The 22,397-nt window shown below is 34.5% G+C and overlaps 1 protein-coding gene and 1 long non-coding RNA gene across 2 annotated transcripts in view; both read left to right on the top strand.

Annotated features, from left to right (window-relative positions):
* The first annotated feature begins 3,112 nt into the window (after positions 1 to 3,112).
* Positions 3,113 to 5,383, top strand: LOC128548975 (uncharacterized). Its single transcript, XR_008367400.1, has 2 exons — positions 3,113 to 3,330; positions 4,128 to 5,383. It is a non-coding gene; the product is annotated as an uncharacterized LOC128548975 (long non-coding RNA).
* A 13,444-nt stretch (positions 5,384 to 18,827) lies between these two features.
* Positions 18,828 to 22,397, top strand: part of LOC123549290 (fibrillin-1-like) — a 33,445-nt gene continuing 29,875 nt past the window's right edge. Inside the window, exons 1-2 of the mRNA XM_053524135.1 lie at positions 18,828 to 18,984; positions 21,505 to 21,621. Of these exons, the coding sequence (XP_053380110.1) occupies positions 18,944 to 18,984; positions 21,505 to 21,621 (158 nt within the window). The 5' untranslated portion in view covers positions 18,828 to 18,943. The remainder of the gene's footprint in view (positions 18,985 to 21,504; positions 21,622 to 22,397) is intronic.

Below are 22,397 nucleotides of genomic sequence, written 5' to 3' on the forward strand. Positions count from 1 at the left end.
ACCAATTTCAATCTCGTGGTACTATTCACTCAAACCTTTGCAACATGTTACTTGTTATTTTTTTTGGATTTGACAGATGTCGACTGAAGTTGAAAAGAGATTTTATCTACTTTGGTTACAATTTTAAAACTGTATGCCTTTTAGATTTGACGTATTTCTTTGACTTTATCTGTTTTAAGTCCTAGCTTAAATGAGATACTCTGGCGTTACTGTTTTTCACTGTTACTCCATCTGTCTCTGTCTCTGTCTGTCTGTCTCTGTTACTGTTCGAGTGGGGGTGGGGACATTCTCTCGCTCTGTCCCTCTGGCCAGATCGCTCTGTGTCTGTACTAGTAGAGGTTGAATGGCGCCCTATAATATGTGGCTGCCCATGTATGTAAAGCGCTATTAACGCATTTATCATGAAAAGTGCGCTATATAAATTTGGTCTAATATAATACCAAGGTTAGCTTTTAGTAAAAGCTAGTAAGCGTCCCGTTTATTATGCTAGTGTTGATTATAACTGACTGAAAGAATTGCGAAGTACATATACTGGTATACCATATAGTAGTTACGCTGAAAAGGAATCAACTTTTTTTTTAGAAAGAGTCTCTTTGGGTTAATATATTGCAACAGCTGGTTCTCAGCTTGCTAATGGATTTGCTCGCAAAGAAAGTAAGGTAAATAAAGCCTCCATCGGATGCGAAAGCTTCGGTCTTTTAAATCCTATCATAATACCAACCCGTAATCCTGGGAAACAGCGATTGTTAGTAGCTAAAAGATATTAAGCTGACTTCCAGATGGTATCGCCTGCAATGAATCTTCAGCTTTCATTTCATGAATTCTACATGGCGAGACCACTACCAAAACAAAATTCTCAACAGTGAGACTAAAGTTTAAGTTGTTGTGAAAATCGTAAATTAGATCCACTCTGGTCATTATCAAAACAAGCACCTATATTTATTCTTACATAAAAACAACGTTAATGAGGAACTCTACATACATGTACATTAATTAAACCTCTTGGCCGAAACATCCGATTGATTGCTCCTGGAACTGGATATGAACATATTCAAGTCTGTACAATATTTTCAATGACAGCTGTAGGTATGTAAGTCTTTCGAACAATGTCCATATTAGGCCATTTATAAACCTGTCCAACATTAGTTTATACTAATTTATTTTAGCTCGATTGTGATGAAAGCTTAAAGCTTATTTGAACCACTCTCGAGTCCGCTTCCTGAAAAATCCAGTACTGATGTCATATAAAAAGTCACGGTCGTAACCCCAGTGGGGCTCAAACCCACGACCCTCGGGTTGAGTGGCTTTAAGTAACTTTATAGCAATCCTACACATACAGGAATCCGGTTAATGACCTTGCAGCGAATGCATTTAGGACAAGGAAGTATACTAGATTTATAAAATTGTTGAATAATGATGTAACCCGTAAACGTATATCTATATATAGGTAGTGCATCACTTCTACTAGTATTAAAAATACGTACAAGAAATATATTTAAAAAGGATACTCGGCGTTGATGGAGATTTAAAATTGTTGGATTGTACAAAAGAATTCGAATATCCCTGTGCAATTTAAATTAATACTGCATTTTGGACACTTTTCGGTAGATATACCTGCATATAGACGGCATCTTGTGATTCAAATGCATATCAAATTATTGCATTTGTTACCATTTGGAAATCAATTCGCAAGTACATTACAGAATTTGCGGAGCAAATAACTGTTCCACAATTAATATGTAATGCCGGGTAGCGGCATAACATTTGCTATATACCATATTCCTATGTTCTTTTTCCTGGTGGCATATAAACAATTAAGCTTCAGTAAATGCTGAAAAAGTACAATGACATTACACTAGAATCATCAAGAACACTTTATAATACATGTATGCCCCCATATTAACCTGTCCCATTTTCAGTCCCGAGATCAATATGACCTTGCCCTTCGATCTACTGTCATACAAGAAGGGTCATATCAACATATGAAGTTTATGTACTGCAGACCAAAGCGTCCTTTAATGATTAAGCTGAAACTGATTTCAGGGTCAATGTCATTTTTTAACCTTTAGCCTACTGATTCCCCAAAACAACAAAGGTCATATACTTACCACAGACATTTATCCTGTGAAATTTGAAGACAGTAGGTCAAAGAGCTCTTAATGTAATGAGCGGAAACCGTTTCCAGTCTCAAGGTCACCTAGACCTTTGACCTACTGAACCCCAGTACATTAAGGCTCATCTACAGCACACGGTAGTCATCCTACGAAGCGTTTTTTGTTACTGAGCTGAAACCATTTTCAATCTCAGTATAATTGTGGCCATTAGACCTTTGACCTGCTGATACAAAAACAATTTGGGTCATCTTTTTACCACAGACATTCGCCCTGTGAAGTTTGACGACTGTATGCCAGTGTGTTCTTTAGTTACGAGGAAACCATTTTCAGTCTCAAGGTCATTGTAACCTAGACCTTGACGCCAAAACAATAGAAAACATTCACTGACTCTAGTCAATCATCCTGTGAAGTTTGAAAACTTTAGGACGAACATTTCTTCAGTTACCTTCAGTTATCGGAGACAGGTTTTCAGCTCAATGTCATCGTGACCTTGACCATTGAACTACTGACCTTCAAAAAAGCGACCATGCTTTGATAACAGGCAATCATCATGTAAAGTGTTAAGACCATAGGTCAAAGTGTTCTTCAGTTATCGATCGGAATCCGATTTTCAGCTCAAGGTCACCACGACCCTGATCTTTCAGCAACAAACCTTAAAATCAATAGTCACGACCAACCTGTCTACCAAGTTAAAGATTATTCTTCAGTTATCTATCAGAAACAGAGGAGATGGGTGGACAGACGGACGGTCAGATAATCATATGCCGCACCTTCGGGAGTAAGGGATATAAAAGTAAACATGACAGAGTCCTTCTCGTAAATCTAAATATTTGACTGTACATTTAGACTGTCTTTTGAAAAACCCAGTATTATGTCATTTGTCCACGTATACATTATTTATTATCTTGCCACGTAATTATGTTATTGCGATGTTGCAACTTCCTTACTACTGTCTGTTCTTAACTGCAGTAAAATGATACGATATCAACATCGTCACATATTTTATATGTTAAAGCATACGATACTTAATATCATACAGTAATTCATAATTGACTAAATGCTTCATTTCCTACAAAACAAACAACTACAGCATTAGCCTGGAAATCCAGTCTGACAATTTCCAACTTTTTTCTACCCACGGTGAGGATGGTACGCCGGATATTGCCATTTAGTGATAAGGTATTTTCCGAAAACGTGTATATTTTTCGTCAGCAAGGTAAGTAAAACACCTATTTACTATTGTATTATACTACTATAGAAGAAAAGAACATTACTTTTAATAACTAGATACTGTGCCCTCACAAGCATAAAATGAGTCAATCTTATGAAGGAACGCTAAAGTTTGTGATAAAATGGCAACTTTATCATCTGATAATTGCAGGTCGGAGACATATTTCTCCCGATATCGTCACTTATTGTCTTCTGAATCGTATGATTTATTTAGTTACATACAAAGAAAACATGTGCAAAATTTCAGCTTTGTAAATGTTCAAATGACGGAGAAATCGATGATAAATGAGCGTCGATGGTGTACTGTGTATTGCAAATATATGTACTGTGTATTGACCTGTATCGCATATTAATGTACTGTGTATTGTTTACATTACCGCTGAGTTTTATAGAATTAATCTTACAAAATGTACATTATCATTTCCTTTCATAGTACAAAACAGTAATTTCTTTAGTCCTGAAGATACGCGATGCTTTTACATTGCTATTTATAGCTTTTACATTGTTGTAATTCATATAATAAGCTCTAAACGTAACTCACAGTCACCATAGTGCAACAGTGGGCAATAATTTTTGTTATGCTTACCAGTTGTAAATTTATATGGTATATATTCTATTCTTCCACTGAGAACTGTTTAAGTTCAATTTACATGAATAAACTCAAAAACAGTTAAAGGTATCTTTTTATATTTTGCATTGGGATGCCATTAAGCCTTACTCTCAATATCTTACAGAAAGCCCGGCCCTACTAATAAATACTATATTGTGATTTTTTCGTTGCAGATTCAACTTTTTTATGTGTGTTAATGGCTCGACGAACGAATTGTATGTCATTTTGTTGAACACCACCCAAATGACAAGCATATTATAGTATGCAAACGACCAAAACCACAAGAAAGTAATTTACAAGATAGCACCAGACATATGCGGAGAAAAAAAAATAGAAAAAAATGTGTTGCTTCAGAAAATATGAAAATACATGTTTCAAAAAGGAACCAGCTTACAAAAGGGACCACTTTGCAACAGAAAGAAACCTTTGACTTGGGCAAATGGTGAGGAGCCTGTTCACTGACGGCAGTTGAAATGTATGCTACCTACCACGCCATCTAGCAGAACTCAACATTTACATAATGCTACCAGTACTAAAATATAATCTAGAAACACATACATGGCGGTGTACATGGAACATTCAATGTTACACAGAGTGCAATTCCATGGACAGACAAGATTTTCGGAGAGTATTGTTATACAGTCTTTGAAAAAATATGACAAAATAGATGGATGAATAAATAACCTTTAATCAGTTTGTTTGCCAAGAAACGTTTTCTTTAACTGATATAGTTTCATATAGTTCTTGACGTCGCAAAAAGTTTTCATCGACAACTTGGTTAATATGAAGTATAGTGAAGACTGAAAGTTGTTTAGAAGAACAGGCTTATAACTCTTCCGGTGATTTTACAATTATACAACTGCTTGCATAACAGAGACCGCATTTCTGACGCTAAATTAAGAGGAAAGAGAAAAGCAAGACAGACGAATACGTATTAACATGAAAAGAAACAGCAATTTACTGCATAAATGTGATAAGAGTACATTACTCCCACATAAGACTGGGCATCGATACTGAAATAGGTTCTGTTGTGACAGATTTATTTTACCAAACATTATTTGACAAGTGATATTGTAAAAGCCATGTTTTACTTTGATAAACAACAAACAGTCATGTACATTGAAATATTTATTAAACAAACTTGAAATGTAAACACAAATTCATAAAATAGCAAAGATCATAATAAGATAGTAGAAGAACTCTTTAAGGTTTCTTTCGTTCTAATCCTTTCCACCAACTGTACTTGTAATGTTAGTATATAAATATAGTTATATATATTGTTGGGAATAGATATGTTTAAACCAAAGATCATAAACATTTTACATTCAACAACTTGAATGCATGAAAGACATCGGAATGATCTTCAAGTCAGTTCCTGATCGTTTGTTATAGTTCAAAGTTGACCTTGACAATAAATACTAGTATCCTATTTTGGTCAACAGGGAAGCTGACCACATAAAAGTGATAACGAACTGTTTGCATAGAAATGGCATATATCTTGCAAAAGAAGTGTGCAAAATATATTTCAAGAATAACATATGGCACTGTTTCCTCCTACTTTTAAAACAGATTGTTCAGTGCATATAATATCCATTTTGTTTACAAAGCTAGTGGTGAGCTAATTACCTTTCAGAACAATGCATTTAAAGCAATAAAAACAGCTTTTACTACATGTATATCATTTTAAGAAAATTTCAAGTGAAGCTAGTTCCAAGGGTCTACGTCAAATGAGTCTAATGTTATTGAGGAGAAACCACTTTAAAAGTTCAAAGCCCCTACGACCTTGACCTTTGAACTATTGACACAATAATCGATAAAGGTCGTCTGTTGACCAAGGTTTATGTTTCTTTGTAGTTTGAAGACAAAAGGATAACATATTTTCATGTTTGCTCTTCCTATAAGGGGAGACCTTTTCCACACTAATCGTCATCATATCCTGTGTTACTTCACGGCTGAACTTGTGGCTGGGTCTTTACCCGGCAATGGCTAGTCTTTAGACAGTTTCTCGGAGTGACTATTGGCATGCCGCTGTAATTGTAAGTTTAATTATCAGTGTTCAAACTGGTGCTTGTTATTTTCGCTGTGAAGTATAATGTCATCTGCAAACAGAAAAAGACATTCCATCATTTTGGCAAATGGAATTACATGTCTTGTCTATCTAATGACCATAAATGCTGAAAATATGCACGTTTTTCAGTATCAATACTCAGTACACCAAACTGCAATACACAGTACAAATATTACTTTGAAAACTCAATACACAGTACACCATCGACGCTCATTTATCACCGACTTCTCCGTGATTTGAACATTTACAAAGCTGAAATTTTGCACATTTTTCGGCGAACGCCGTCTAAGAACGATTTCGTTTACCTATGCCACGCGACTTCAGTTTGCAAATCAAACTACTTGATAACGCATTATAGATAATTTATCAAAATGTAAGACTTATGCAACACTCTGCCTGATTGGACGAGAGTGTCAATTTCTTTCACTCTGTTGATTGTGCTACGCTGAGTGAAATGTAGACAAAGCGTTTATCCTAAACGACGCTGTTCACAGTTTTAAAGCTAACTTTGGCTCAGTATATTTAGCAAGAATATTGATATATCTCAAAATGATAAGTAAGTTTAATAAATATGATAAAAACCTGTTCAAATACCAACATATATCAAATTAAAGAAAGAGCTGAATACGGTCTGCGTATCACATAAATAAGGGTGTGATAAGAGTCTTTTATGAAGAGAAGTGCTTTTTAATAGATTTTCCTTGTTACAATTGCCGTCTGTATATGAAAAGGTTTCTTGCTTTTGTGACTTATTCAGATTGCATATTAAAGTGAGTACTTAATTGTTTGCTTTGATATATTTGTTATAAATTATTTAACTTATTTATTATATATGAATATTTTTCTTTAGTATGGTATGCAAATATTGAACTCAGTTGAAATCTGTTTTATTATGTATATGCTATATAATGACTGAATCTCATTACACTGAAATGAAGGTACACTGCATACAGTTTATCTATGTAATATGACTACGGTTAAACTTTGCTTATGAAACAGAAATAATTACAATTGTATGTTTTGCTTGACCTTCACTTTTTTATAGGTGTGACGTCATTGTCCAAAGATTCATGAATAGCGAATATGCATTTGTTAAAGCGGGATCAGTTGGCCTATTTTAGAAATAAATAAAAATAATAAATAAAAAAATCCTTTGATTTTTTCTCATGTATTCTAATCAAACTTGATTTGTAGCATCTTTATTAGGCCCGCAGCCAACTTTGTTCAGCTGGGACATTTGAGAGCTAAAACTAGAAATGCCTTTATACAGCGTCTCATGAACAGCTTGGTGGATCTTTGTCATACTTGGTCTGGAGCATCATTATAAGGTCCTCTTCCAAATTTATTTATATAGGAACTTGGGCCCTATTAGGGACCACTATAGCTGAAAGTAGATATGCCATTCTTCGCATTAACCACTAAAATGTAATGGATTTTTATCAAACTCGATGTGTAACAATATCGTAAGGTCTCCTGCTATTTTGTTACAAATGGGGATAGGGACCAATTTAGCTAAAAATATAAACACGTTTAATGACCTCTTCTCATGAACCGTTTCATGAATCTTCATCAAACTACTGCTGTAATTATTCGTCTAAGGATAAACGAAACAAAATTGCAACCCTACGAAACATTTGCGAAAAATTAAAAGAGAACCATTTAAATTGTTAAAGTGCGGTGTTTAGTTTTGCAATTTGAAAAATGTTAGATGAAAGATGAATGTTAGATGAAAAATTCATAAACTTCTTTCCTTATTACAATTTGCCGACCATCATTTTTAAAGATATTTCTTGTTTCTTTGTATGTAACTAAATAAATCGTACGATTCAGATTTTCCCCAAACTGCAAATAGGTAATGGCATCGGGACAAATGTGTTCAAGGCATGCATTTATTAAATGATAAACTATCACAAATTTTAGCATTTCTACTTAAGATTGTCTCATTTTACGCTTTTGAGAGCATATACACAGTATCAAGTTATGAAATGTAATGCTCTTTTCTCCTGTAGTAGTATAATACAATAGTAAATCGGGGTTTCACTCACTTTGTTGACGAAAAATAATCACGTTTTCGGAAAATACCTTATCACTAAATGGCAATATCCGATGTACGCATCCTCACCGTGCTACCTGCAAAGTGATAATATTAGAAACTCGATAAATGCCAATTAACACTAATAAGCGTTTAATGCATAGATATTAGGTATGATTTCTTCTGACAAAGCACGAATATTATCAACGGCTTACCAGGCTACTAACATGTATCATTGCAGCAATTCGTAGAAAATTTGGAATAGAAATGATGTATGCACTTGCCCTTATTTTTACTTAAGACACATGGCCACTTTAGCTGGGGGAAGGGGCAAAACCGGTTCCCACTAAGTTTTCACAATGTTTGCATTGAACTAGTCATGAGTATATACAAAAACGCATACGTAGCAGATCAATTTCACTATTACAAGGATGTTGCTCCGGCGATTGCTAGTAGTTTTAAATATAAATTCTTATTGCTCCCAGTTAATACAAACATTTTCACGTATTATAAACTATACGTTATATACCATGAAATAACTCCGGTCCTAGTAAATTACGGCCACACCGCTTAATTGCAGGGAAGCATCCACGAGTTATTTCAAATCTCGGAAGAAATATCAAATCAATCTAACAAACCATTACATACACATATTTTTGCTTGCCTGGATACTAACCTGTTTCTTGTATCTATATTTACTTGTTCCTTCAATCTGTACCAGTAGTAGGCAGTACTTACTTCTGTACCAGTAGTAGGCAGTACTTACTTCTGTACCAGTAGTAGACAGTACTTACTTCTGTACCAGTACTTACACGTCTCTTCGATCTGTACCAATAATGACTTTATTTCTTCAATCTATACCACTACTTCATCACTTACTGTTTTCTTTGATCTATACCAGTATGTTTCCAGGATTACGATTCGCCCTAATTATGATTTTGGGATCACATCGACATATATAAAACTTGATGGCTATGTGTTTTCATTCAGATGCGTGGTTTGTGCCTGAAGTATGCTGTTTTTGGAAGGATAGCTGCTGGTTATAGCTGCAAGGTATTTATTTTTTATTTTATTAGATAGTTTTTTGTATTTTGTTTTTGTTGGGTTTAGAGTTTAACTGAAGCAATTTAGGTTATATGATGATTTTTCCAGCTTTTCATGGGACAGATAGTAGATTTCAGAGACATTTGTAATATATCTGAATCAGTAAATAACTTTTTTTAGTTTTAATTTACATAGATATCACATTACTTTTCACAGGACAAAAGACTCCCCCACGTAAACAAATTCATCTAGAAACTGTATTCTACTAGAAACTAAACCTGATTAGATCTACTTTTTAATACAACCCGCCCGCTTAGCTCAGTAGGTAAGAGCGTTGGTCTACGGATCTCGGGGTCGCGAGTTCGATCCTCGGGAGGGGCGTATGTTCTCCGTGACTATTTGATAAACGACATTGTGTCTGAAATCATTAGTCCTCCACCTCTGATTCATGTGGGGAAGTTGGCAGTTACTTGCGGAGAACAGGTTTGTACTGATACAGAATCCAGGAATACTGGTTAGGTTACCTGCCCGCCGTTACATGACTGAAATACTGTTGAAAAACGGCGTTAAACCCAAAACAAAGAAACAAAAAACTTTTTAATACACATAAAAATTTATTTGATTGCCTTTTTCCGTGAAAAGGTGTGGTCGGTAAAAATTCGTTACTGAAAAAATTTAAGGCCACCGGGACGTTTACTATTTTTTTTAGAATAAACGGTTTCCATTTGTCATACAAGCTTCTATACCTTGGAGAAAATAACTGATTTACGGAATAAATGACAATAGTTTCTATGGAGTTTATGCTATGAATTACACTATAAATTGTTGGTTGCAATATCAACAATAATTTATACCAAAATATGAAATTTACATCTTAATAAACAATTGACAGAATGCGTGTTCCTAGCAAATATGCATCCTTCTGTGCAACTTGTCAAGAGAAAGCTATTGTATGTAACACTCGGTCGCAGAATAAGATTCCAATTCATATACGTGCATAAAAAGTACGTTTTAATCATTTTAAATGTCTGCATGCACTTGATATAGATTGGGTTCGAAAACCACCAATGAATTAAACGTTTTTTTGTTCATAACACGTCTAAGGAGCACAAAGTGCTCGGGTTGAGCTACTGTGATCAATCACCGTCCGTAGGACGTTAGTCCGTCTGTTCGTCAGTCTACAGCGTCTGTCCGCCAGTCCATCCTTTTCTTCGAACGACATCTCCTCTAAAATCTTTAGTAGGCATATTAATTTAATGAAACTAATCCTGTACGTTTCTTGTTCGTCCTCAAGAACGGTTGGCTTTGTTGAACAGAGGTGCCGCTAGAGCTAAATATTCTGTAAATGACATCTCCTAAACCGCCCGTTTGATTTTAAAATATTTTTATCGTAACTGTTTCTTTGGTAACTGTCTAATTAGATTGTTTAATATGGCCGCCAGCAGGTGTTATCACTTTTCCCTATATTTATATAGTTGAAACTTGAAAAACTTTCTTGTCATAAACTGCGGGTCAGTTTTCAAGTAATGATTCTGGGATACGTTTTACCAAGTTAGTTCGGATTGTTCTGATTCATCATCATCAAAAAAAAAAAAAAAAAAAAAAAAAAAAGAACCACAGTACTTGGTCAGTTTTCCCCTGTAATTTATATAGTGGAAACTTCAAAAATCTATTTGTCAGAAACTTCTTTCCTGATTTTAAAATAATTTTACACAATTGTGCCTTGGGCGACCCTTGTGATTGGTCAAATTATTCCGATTATCAGAGAGCTTAATAAGATAATATCCCCAAACAATGTCTCCTAAACCGTTCGTCTGATTTTGAAATAGTTTCGTAGAAATGTTACTTGGGTGACCATGTACCAAGATTATTCATAGTATTTTACTTGGTCAAAAATGGCAACCAAATCTAGAAATAGAAAAACCTTCTGATGTAGTTTCCTTCTATGAAATAATTAGTCGATTTTGAAATATTTTCACGTTAATTTTCCTTTGGTGGCCGCCTAATAAAGTTGTTAAAAGTTATCTGGATATGTCAAAACAAAAACATGGTGCCAGTGCGGATTAATAATTCTTCCTCTTTGGCTCTATGGAAAACATTGACAATCTTAGCTGAACCTTCAGGCCAATTTTCGAAGTAATTTGACAGAAAAGTTTCGTGTTATACCTGTTTGAGCTATAAAGCTCTGATGAGCGATACAGGGTCATCATGGACCTCTTGTTTTATTAATTTCTATCATTACATTCTACTATATGTTTTATCGTGTATATTTTGCATTTAAATGTTTTTGGACAAGATAAAATGCACAATATATATACACTTTTCATTTCGTCTAATTTTTGTTTTGTTATAATTGTATTGCCATTTTGTAAACTTTTCCTCATTCAAATGAGCATATGTAATAGTGAACAGCAGTATTACCAGCTGAATTTAGATGGTACCGTGGTGTATATTTGTTGGTGTTATTTTCTTATGATTGCCTGTTATGTCTGCGATGATCTACAGTTTTATATTAGCTAATGTAATTTATTTATTTATTTTATTTGGGTTTTACGGCGCACCAACACAGTATAGGTTATATGCCGCCAAACAGGTCTACAAATTTTGGTTCCACATGTAATTAATGTCACTATTTTAAAGCACCATATCTAGAATACTTTTATGGATACATGGAAAAATAATACACAGGGTATTAGAATTATTGCTAAATATTTTTTTCATAGAACTAAAATGTATATCTTACTGTACTTGTGAATGTTGTTTGTTTTACATTATCAGTAACTTCTATTATAGGAACGTTAATGCCGGATATTGCACGCAGCCATACACGTGTACAAAACATGTTCCACAAAGGTAGTGAGCTACACTAGATGCGGGTTTCTTTGGTCGAGTAGATGTACCAGACACAGGTGAGCAAAGATAAACAGTAAACTTTTAAAACCCATATTACACCCTGTCTTGCCATTACGTCACTGTATTTATTTGTTAACCATTCCCGTTATAACATTTCGCCGTATATCAGATGGTTAATGAACGGTTTCTGGCATATCGGATTAAGAATTTCCTCATTATTACCAAAGCAACATTCATAAGACTTATCAAATAAATGAAATGACTCTCTTGTTTGTTATAATTATGTGCGCTTGACAAATCTTGAGACAAATATGAATGTCCAACGAAATCTGGAGACCATTATGAATGTGTGACGAATGTTTTTCAAAGGAAAAACACAAACTAACTATATTGAATTTGGCTAGACAGTCGACATAACGGGTTTGGTTTCAGAGTCAAGCCATATTTACTGCTGTCTCGCCCACTGGCACCAGACCAGAAAGAAAATGCCTCTGTACACGTGATACCCTACCCCTAGGTATTCTAAGAACCATGGTCATGAACGGGAAAATATACTGACCCATTTCAATCGCGCATTTCATAGCTAAAACACGCAGTTCGGTAAATGTGTACCATGGGTATTAAACAAGTGGTAATTTATCTACCATTGTGTACCGGTCACATTTCTTCAATACTTCTTACCTTAGAAAAACAACGCTTAGTTTATAGTTTTTTCAAACGTTACACAAAAAACTTGCTTGAACTTCCCTGGTGAAGTTCCGGTCTAGATTACAAAATCATTCTGATTGGCTGATGTGAAAATGTATGTCAGTCGTCATTTTACAACACGTGTACGATAAAATGTGTATATGCAGCATAAATGTGCAAAATGAGTTAAATAAACAGAACAGATGTATACCAATGTATGATTTCAAATTCAAAATTATATCCAAGATGAATTTCATTCATCATTTCGAGATTTTTCGTAAAACTGTGAATATTTTGCATTCTGTTTTTGTTTGTTTACATTTCGCCTAACATGTGCACACTGCCGTGACCTCTAGACCAGATGTTCATTAGAGGAGTTCACGCAAGTTTTTTCTGTAGCGTTGACGAATGCATAAAATATGTGGAGCATCTCTGCAATATGGAATATTGAGATAATGTGACTGCTGCTCGATGGAAGATAAATTATCGCTTGTACAATATACTAGGTACCCATTCACCGAACTGTGCGCTTTAGATGAAAAATGTACGATTGAATTGGATTAGTGCCCCGTTCATGACCATGTTTCTTATAGAATACCTAGGGATAGGGTATAACATGTACAGAGGCATTTTCTTTCTGGTCTGGTGCCAGTGGTCTTGCCCGACGTTATCATTCTTAAAATACAAAATGGAGGAAGTTATAACAAAATATAAAAGTTACAATTTTAACCATTTCTTTCTGAAACATTGGTAAACCTTTCGGCTATTCAAGATAACAAGTCTTTAAAAATTGTAAAATAACTGAATCATTGCTCTATATTTTACATTGAGTCATTAATTACATTTCCATTGTATAGGAAGTGATACAGTATTCTTACTTAATTTTGTGCCTTATATCTATGACATTGGGTTTCCATGTAATGTATAATATCTTTTCAATGCTATGCATGAAAAGATCTCGGTTAAAGTCGTTGATATACCTGAACTTAGGTCAAGGAAGACTTGTTTTGAAATTTCGGTGAAGGTGAAATAATTTGTGTATCAACTTCTGCAGTTCGGAAACAAACATTGGAAGTATTATAATACATTTTATGCTTTAAGATAAATATGAAAAAAATAAATATAAAAGTGAAAAATTCTGTCCATATTTCAATTAAGACTCCGCAAGACAAACTCAATACGTAGATGTAGATGACATTTGGTAATTAAGAATAAGTCATTCTGAATATGTGGACATTTTATCTATACATCGGAATCGGATGGACTGTTTTCTTTTCTTAAACTGTTTTTAGATTTCATTGCATGTAATGTATGTGCAAATGTAGGACTCTACCCCGCCTTGTATTTACAATCATAGTACACAGGAGGAGGAATCAGTCACTCAAAGGCATATTTGATTTGATTTACATCAGGTTAAATGCCATCAATTACTTTTTTGTAGACTAAATTATAACAATCTGATACGTACAGACAAACAAAAGCCGAACCAATTTAAACCACGAAAAGGGAGAAATAACAACTGTGAAAACTGAGTAGATGTTGTATAAATACAACTTTTTTTAATACACATCAAATGTAGCAGGTTTTGTCAAGATATATTAGGGCAAAGTATCAAATTCTGAAAAAAAGTTTGTTTTCACATAGCTGCATAGCTACGTGGTCTGAAAAGGCAACAAAAAAGTGTTGTTAAAATAGAAACAGTTCATCAATATTACGTAATGTCTAATTTAAGAATCGGGTAAATCATGAACCTGTATTTATATTTAAAACTCAAGCTATTACATAAATATAATGCTGACATCCTAAAATTACTCTAACTAAATATTTTCATCTTTTAAAATACCAAATATTAGCCGACTGCAAAACAAGTAGACCTTTTCGTACTTACCAGTAGACCGCTTCGGTAGCCTAATGGTAGAGCGTCCGCTTCGAGTGCGGGAGGTCGTGGGTTCGATCCCGGTGTCGTCATACAAAGACGTAAAAGAAATGGTACTAGCAGCTTCCTCGCTTGGCGCTCAGCATTAAGGGGATAGTGCTAGGACTGGTCAGCCCGGTGTCAGTATAATGTGACTGGGTGGGGTATCATGCCAGGTGTCTACGGCGTGATATTCCAGTGAGGCAGCACTATAAAGTTGGGCATTGTGCTCACTGCTACAAGTAGACTCCGTCGTTTATATGACTGAAAAATTGTTGAAAAAACGTTAAACCCGAACACACACACACACACACAAACGCACGCGCACGCGCGCACACACGCACACGCGCACACACACATACCAGTAATTCAATCTACTGGTCTTTAATACCGGCCCATTTGCAAGTTTATTCACCCCTTCATATGAATTATGAATGCAAAATATAAATATTCTAAATGGAAATAGACCAACAAACACAATCTAATAGAAATACCGTATATAATCCAATAGTGTGTGTGTGTGTGTGTGTGTGTGTGTGTGCGGGTTTAACGTCTTTTTCAACAATTTTTCAGTCATATAAACGGCGGTGTCTACTTGTAGCAGTGAGCACAATGCCCAACTTTATAGTGCTGCCTCACTGGAATATCACGCCGTAGACACGTGGCATGATACCCCACCCAGTCACATTATACTGACACCGGGCTGACCAGTCCTAGCACTATCCCCTTAATGCTGAGCGCCAAGCGAGGAAGCTGCTAGTACTTTTTTTTTACGTCTTTGGTATGACGCGGCCGGGTTATCCAATTGTAGTTTTACACAATTTATGCAAATAGTGAATTTCAGTCTTATAAAAAATTGTTTTTGTTTCGTAACATGTAACCTTAAACACAAACTTGTTTTTGCTACTGTAGTTCACAATGTAGCTGCAGTAAATATGTTTAACTTGACACCTTCAAGTAACCAAAAAGGGACTAAGAACCATAAAAATTATTGTTTTTGTTGATGGGAAGGTTCAGTCTCAATTAGTTCTCATTTCAAGACGTTTCTAAGACCACATAACCCCGCTTGAATTTTACATGTAAAAATAAACTTTTCCATTTGTTAGCATTAATTCCATAGATGTAAATCCACTAAATTAACTTTTGATTCCGAACAGTGTGGTTTACGCAGTCTGTGACGGTACGTGTTACAAGCAGGTTTGTTGTCCTGGATACACTGGAAGCAGCTGTGACACACGTATGTTTGTTTTATTGTGTTCTTATTTCAACAGAAATCTCGAAAATACGCAGACTTTCCTTAAAAAAAACCATCTCCCATCCAACCTCTTTCTCCCCAAACATCACAACTTTGTCTTTTTCATTTCAATGCAATTGTAATCAGCTGAAAATTGTTCTTAATCTTGACAAATCTTACGTGCAAGTGTATTTCCTTTCGTTCGAATGAACATTCGTTAACTATGGATTTACTTTGGAGGTCGTAAAGAAAACTCAGTTAAAGACCCAACCTCCTTTTTCACAACATGTACTTCATTTTGACATTACAGTTCAAATACACTACACTACAAAATTGACAGATCAACAGTTTAAGATCCTTCCTGTGTTATTGTATTGTCATAACATCGACAACTTGGTTAATATGAAGTATAGTGAAGACTGAAAGTTGTTTAGAAGAACAGGCTTATAACTCTTCCGATGATTTTACAATTATACAACTGCTTGCATAACAGAGACCGCATTTCTGACGCTAAATTAAGAGGAAAGAGAAAAGCAAGACAGACGAATACTTATTAACATGAAAAGAAACAGCAATTTACTGCATAAATGTGATGAGAGTACACTACTCCCACATAAGACTGGGCATTGATACTGAAATAGGTTCTGTTGTGACAGATTTATTTTACCAAACATTATTTGACAAGCGATATTGTAAAAGCCATGTTTTACTTTGATAAACAACAAACAGTCATGTACATTGAAATATTTATTAAACAAACTTGAGACGTAAACACAAATTCATAAAATAGCAAAGATCATAATAAGATAGTAGAAGGACTCTGTAAGGTTTCTTTCGTTCTAATCCTTTCCACCAACTGTACTTGTAATGTTAGTATATAAATACAGTTATGTATACTGTTGGGAATAGATATGTTTAAACCAAAGATCGTAAACATTTTACATTCAACAATTTGAATGCATGAAAGAAATCGGAATGATCTTCAAGTCAGTTCCTGATCGTTTATTTTGGATTCAAAGTTGACCTTGACAATAAATACTAGTATACTATTTTGGTCAACAGGGAAGCTGACCACATAAAAGTGATAACGAGCTGTTTGCATAGAAATGGCATATATCTTGCAAAAGAAGTGTGCAAAATATAACATAACATATGGCACTGTTTTCTCCTACTTTTAAAACATTGTTCAGTGCATATAACATCCATTTTGTTTACAAAGCAAGTGGTGAGCTAATACCTTTCATAACAATGCATTTAAAGCAATAAAACAGCTTTTACTACATGTATATCATTTTAAGAAAAGTTCAAGTGAAGCTAGTTCCAAGGTTCTACGTTAAATGAGTCCAAGGTTATTGAGGAGAAACCACTTTAAAAGTTCAAAGCCCCTACGACCTTGACCTTTGAACTATTGACACAATAGTCGATAAAGGTTGTCTGTTGACCAAGGTTTATGTTTCTTTGTAGTTTGAAGACAAAAGGATAACATATTTTCATGTTTGCTGTTCTTATAAGGGGAGACCTTTTCCACACTAATCGTCATCATAGCCTGTGTTACTTCACGGCTGAACTTGTGGCTGGGTCTTTACCCGGCAATGGCTAGTCTTTAGACAGTTTCTCGGAATGACTATTGGCATGCCGCTGTAATTGTAAGTTGTAATATCAGTGTTCAAACTGGTGCTTGTTATTTTCGCTGTGAAGTCTAATGTCATCTGCAAACTGAAAAAGACATTCCATCATTTTGGCAAATGGAATTACATGTCTTGTCTATTTAATGACCATAAATACTGAAAATATGCACGTTTTTCAATATCAATACTCAGTACACCAAACTGCAATACACAGTACAAGTATTACTTTGAAAACTCAATACACAGTACACCATCGACGCTCATTTATCACCGATTTCTCTGTGATTTGAACATTGTTTCTTTGTATGTAACTAAATAAATCGTACGATTCAGATTTTCCCCAAACTGCAAATAAGTAATGGCATCGGGAAAATGTGTTCAAGGCATGCATTTATTAAATGATAAACTATCACAAATTTTAGCATTTCTACTTAAGATTGTCTCATTTTACGCTTTTGAGAGCATATACACAGTATCAAGTTATGAAATGCAATGCTCTTTTCTCCTGTAGTAGTATAATACAATAGTAAATCGGGGTTTCACTAACATTGTTGACGAAAAATAATCACGTTTTCGGAAAATACCTTATCACTAAATGGCAATATCCGATGTACGCATCCTCACCGTGCTACCTGCAAAGTGATAATATTAGAAACTCGATAAATGCCAATTAACACTAATAAGCGTTTAATGCATAGATATTAGGTATGATTTCTTCTGACAAAGCACGAATATTATCAACGGCTTCCCAGGCTACTAACATGTATCATTGCAGCAATTCGTAGAAAATATGGAATAGAAATGATGTATGCACTTGCCCTTATCTTTACTTACACATGGCCACTTTGGGTGGGGGAAGGGGCAAAGCCGGTTCCCACTAAGTTTTCACAATGTTTGCATTGAACTAGTCATGAGTATATACAAAAACGCATACGTAGCAGATCAATTTCACTATTACAAGGATGTTGCTCCGGCGATTGCTAGTAGTTTTAAATATAGATTCTTATTGCTCCCAGTTAATACAAACATTTTCACGTATTATAAACTATACGTTATATACCATAAAATAACTCCGGTCCTAGTATATTATGGTCACACCGCTTAATCCACGAGTTATTTCAAATCTCGGAAGAAATCAAATCAATCTAACAAACCATTACATACACATATTTTTGCTTGCCTGGATACTAACATGTTTCTTGTATCTATATTTACTTGTTACTTCAGTCTGTACCAGTAGTAGGCAGTACTTACTTCTAATCCAGTAGTAGGCAGTACTTATTTCTGTACCAGTAGTAGGCAGTACTTATTTCTGTACCAGTACTTACATGTCTCTTCGATCTGTACCAATAATGACTTTATTTCTTCAATCTATACCACTACTTCATCACTTACTGTTTTCTTTAATCTATACCCGTAGGTTTCCAGGATTACGATTCGCCCTAATTATGATTTTGGGATCCCATCGACATATATAAAACTTGATGGCTATGTGTTTTCATTCAGATGCGTGGTTTGTGCCTGAAGTATGTTGTTTTTGAAAGTATTGCTGCTGGTTATAGCTGCAAGGTATTTATTTTTTATTTTATTTGATATTTTTTTTTGTATTTTGTTTTTGTTGGGTTTAGAGTTTAACTGAAGCAATTTAGGTTATATGACTATAACACTCGGTCACAGCTAGAGGCCCATGATAATAATAATAACTTTATACCAAACGTATGGTGCATATATTAATCTAAATGTTTGTCAACAAATAGTAGATTTCAGAGACATTTGTAATTTCCATATTTGAGCTAAATTAGTTGTATTTCAAAATGATTAAATTAAAATACTTAAAATATCTGAATCAGTAAATAACTTTTTTCAGTTTTAATTTACATAGATATCACATTACTTTTCACAAGACAAAAGACTCTCCCACGTAAACAAATTCATCTAGAAACTGTATTCTACTAGAAACTAAACCTGATTAGATCTACTTTTTAATACACATAAAAATTTATTTGATTGCCTTTTTCCGTGAAAAGGTGTGGTCGGTAAAAAGTCGTTACTGCAAAAATTTAAGGCCACCGGGACGTTTACTATTTTTTTTTTAGAATAAACCGTTTCCATTTGTCATACTAGCTTCTATACCTTGGAGAAAATAACTGATTTACGGAATAAATGACAATAGTTTCTATGGAGTTTATGCTATGAATTACACTATAAATTGTTGGTTGCAATATCAACAATAATTTATACCAAAATATGAAATTTACATCTTAATAAACAATTGACAGAATGCGTGTTCCTAGCAAATATGCATCCTTCTGTGCAACTTGTCAAGAGAAAGCTATTGTATGTAACACTCGGTCGCATACTTAGATTCCAATTCATATACGTGCATGCACTTGATATAGATTGGGTTCGAAAACCACCAATGAACTAAACGTTTTTTTTGTTCATAACACGTCTAAGGAGCACAAAGTACTCGGGTTGAGCTACTGTGATCAATCACCGTCCGTAGGACGTTCGTCCGTCTGTTCGTCAGTATACAGCGTCTGTCCGCCAGTCCATCCTTTTCTTTGAACGACATCTCCTCTAAAATCTTTAGTAGGCATATTAATTTAATGAAACTAATCCTGTACGTTTCTTGTTCGTCCTCAAGAACGGTTAGCTTGGTTGAACAGAGGTGCCGCTAGAGCTAAATATTCTCCAAATGACATCTCCTAAACCGCCAGTTTGATTTTAAAATATTTTTATCGTAAATGTTTCTTTGGTAACTGTCTAATTAGATTGTTTAATATGGCCGCCAGCAGGTGTTATCACTTTTCTCTATATTTATATAGTTGAAACTTGAAAAACTTTCTTGTCATATTTCAAGTAATGATTCTGGGATACGTTTTACCAAGTTAGTTCGAATTGTTCTGATTCATCAAAAAAAAAAAAAAAAAAAAATAAATAAATAAAAAAATATATAAAAAAAAGAACCACAGTACTTGGTCACTTTTCCCTGTATGTATATAGTGGAAACTTCAAAAATCTATTTGTCAGAAACTTCTTTCCTGATTTTAAAATAATTTTACACAATTGTGCCTTGGGCGACCCTTGTGATTGGTCAAATTATTCCGATTATCAGAGAGCTTAATAAGATAATATCCCCAAACAATGTCTCCTAAACCGTTCGTCTGATTTTGAAATAGTTGCGTAGAAATGTTACTTGGGTGACCATGTACCAAGATTATTCATAGTATTTTACTTGGTCAAAAATGGCAACCAAATCTAGAAATAGAAAAACCTTCTGATGCAATATCCTTCTATGAAATAATTAGTCGATTTTGAAATATTTTCACGTTAATGTTCCTTTGGTGGCCGCCTACTAAAGTTGTTAAAAGTTATCTTGATATGTCAAAACAAAAACATGATGCCAGTGCGGATTAATAATTCTTCCTCTTTGGCTCTATGGAACATCAACAATCTCAGCTGAACCTTCAGGCCAATTTTCGACGTAATTTGACAGAAAATAGCTATGAAGCTCTGATGAGCGATACAGTGTCATCATGGACCTCTTGTTTTTATTAATTTCTATTATTACATTCTACTATATGTTTTATTGTGTATATTTTGCATTTAAATGTTTTTGGACAAGATAAAATGTTTTGTTATAATTGTATTGCCATTGTGTAACCTTTTCCTCATTCAAATGAGCATATTTAACAGTGAACAGCAATATTACCAGCTGAATTTAGATGGTACCGTGGTGTATATTTGTTGGTGTTATTTTCTTATGATTGCCTGTTATGTCTGCGATGATCTACAGTTTTATATTAGCTAATGTAATTTATTTATTTATTTTATTTGGGTTTTACGGCGCACCAACACAGTATAGGTTATATGGCGCCAAACAGGTTTACAAATTTTGGTTCCACATGTAATTAAAGTCACAATTTTAAAGCACCATATCTAGAATACTTTTATAGATACATGGAAAAATAACACACAGGGTATTAGAATTATTGCTATAAATATTTTTTTCATAGAACTAAAATGTATATCTTACTGTACTTGTGAATGTTGTTTGTTTTACATTATCAGTAACTTCTATTATAGGAACGTTAATGCCGGATTTTGCACGCAGCCATACACGTGTACAAAAACATGTTCCACAAAGGTAGTGAGCTACTCTAAATGCGGTTTGTTTTGGTTGGGTAGATGTACCAGACACAGGTGAGCAAAGATAAACAGTAAACTTTTAAAACCCATATTACACCCTGTCGTGCCATTAGGTCACTGTATTTATTTGTTAACCATTCCCGTTATAACATTTCGCTGTATATCAGATGGTTAATGAACGGCTTCTTGCATATCGGATTAAGAATTTCCTCATTTTTACAAAAGCAACATTCATCAGACTTATTAAATAAATGAAATGGCTTTCTTGTTTGCTATAAGTGTGTGCGCTTGAGAAATACTGAGACAAATATGAATGTCCGACGAAATCTGGAGACCATTATGAATGCGTGACGAATGTTTTTCAAAGGAAAAACACAAACTAACTATATTGAATTTGGCTAGATAGTCGACATAACGGGTCCGGTTTCAGAGTCAAGCCATATATATTGCAGTCTCGCCCGACGTTATCATTCTTAAAATACAAAATTGGAGGAAGTTATAACAAAATAAAAAGTTTCAGTTTTAACCATTTCTTTCTAAAACATTGGTAAACCTTGTTTCCTTTTCGGCTATTCAAGTTTAACCAGTCTTTCAAACGTGTAAAATAAATGAATCATTGCTCTGTATTTGTATTACATTTCCATTGTATAGCAAGTGATACAGTTTTCTTACTTAATTTTGTGCCCTACATCTATGACACTTGGGTTTCCATGTAATGTATAATATTCATAAAAAGATCTCGGTTAACGTCTTTGTTATATCTTAACTTAGGTCAAGGAAGACTTGTTTTGAAATTTCAGTGAAGGTAAAACAATTTGCGTATCAACTTC

The sequence above is a fragment of the Mercenaria mercenaria genome, chromosome 15, assembly GCF_021730395.1.
Source record: "Mercenaria mercenaria strain notata chromosome 15, MADL_Memer_1, whole genome shotgun sequence".
NCBI classification, from domain to species: Eukaryota; Metazoa; Mollusca; class Bivalvia; order Venerida; family Veneridae; genus Mercenaria; species Mercenaria mercenaria.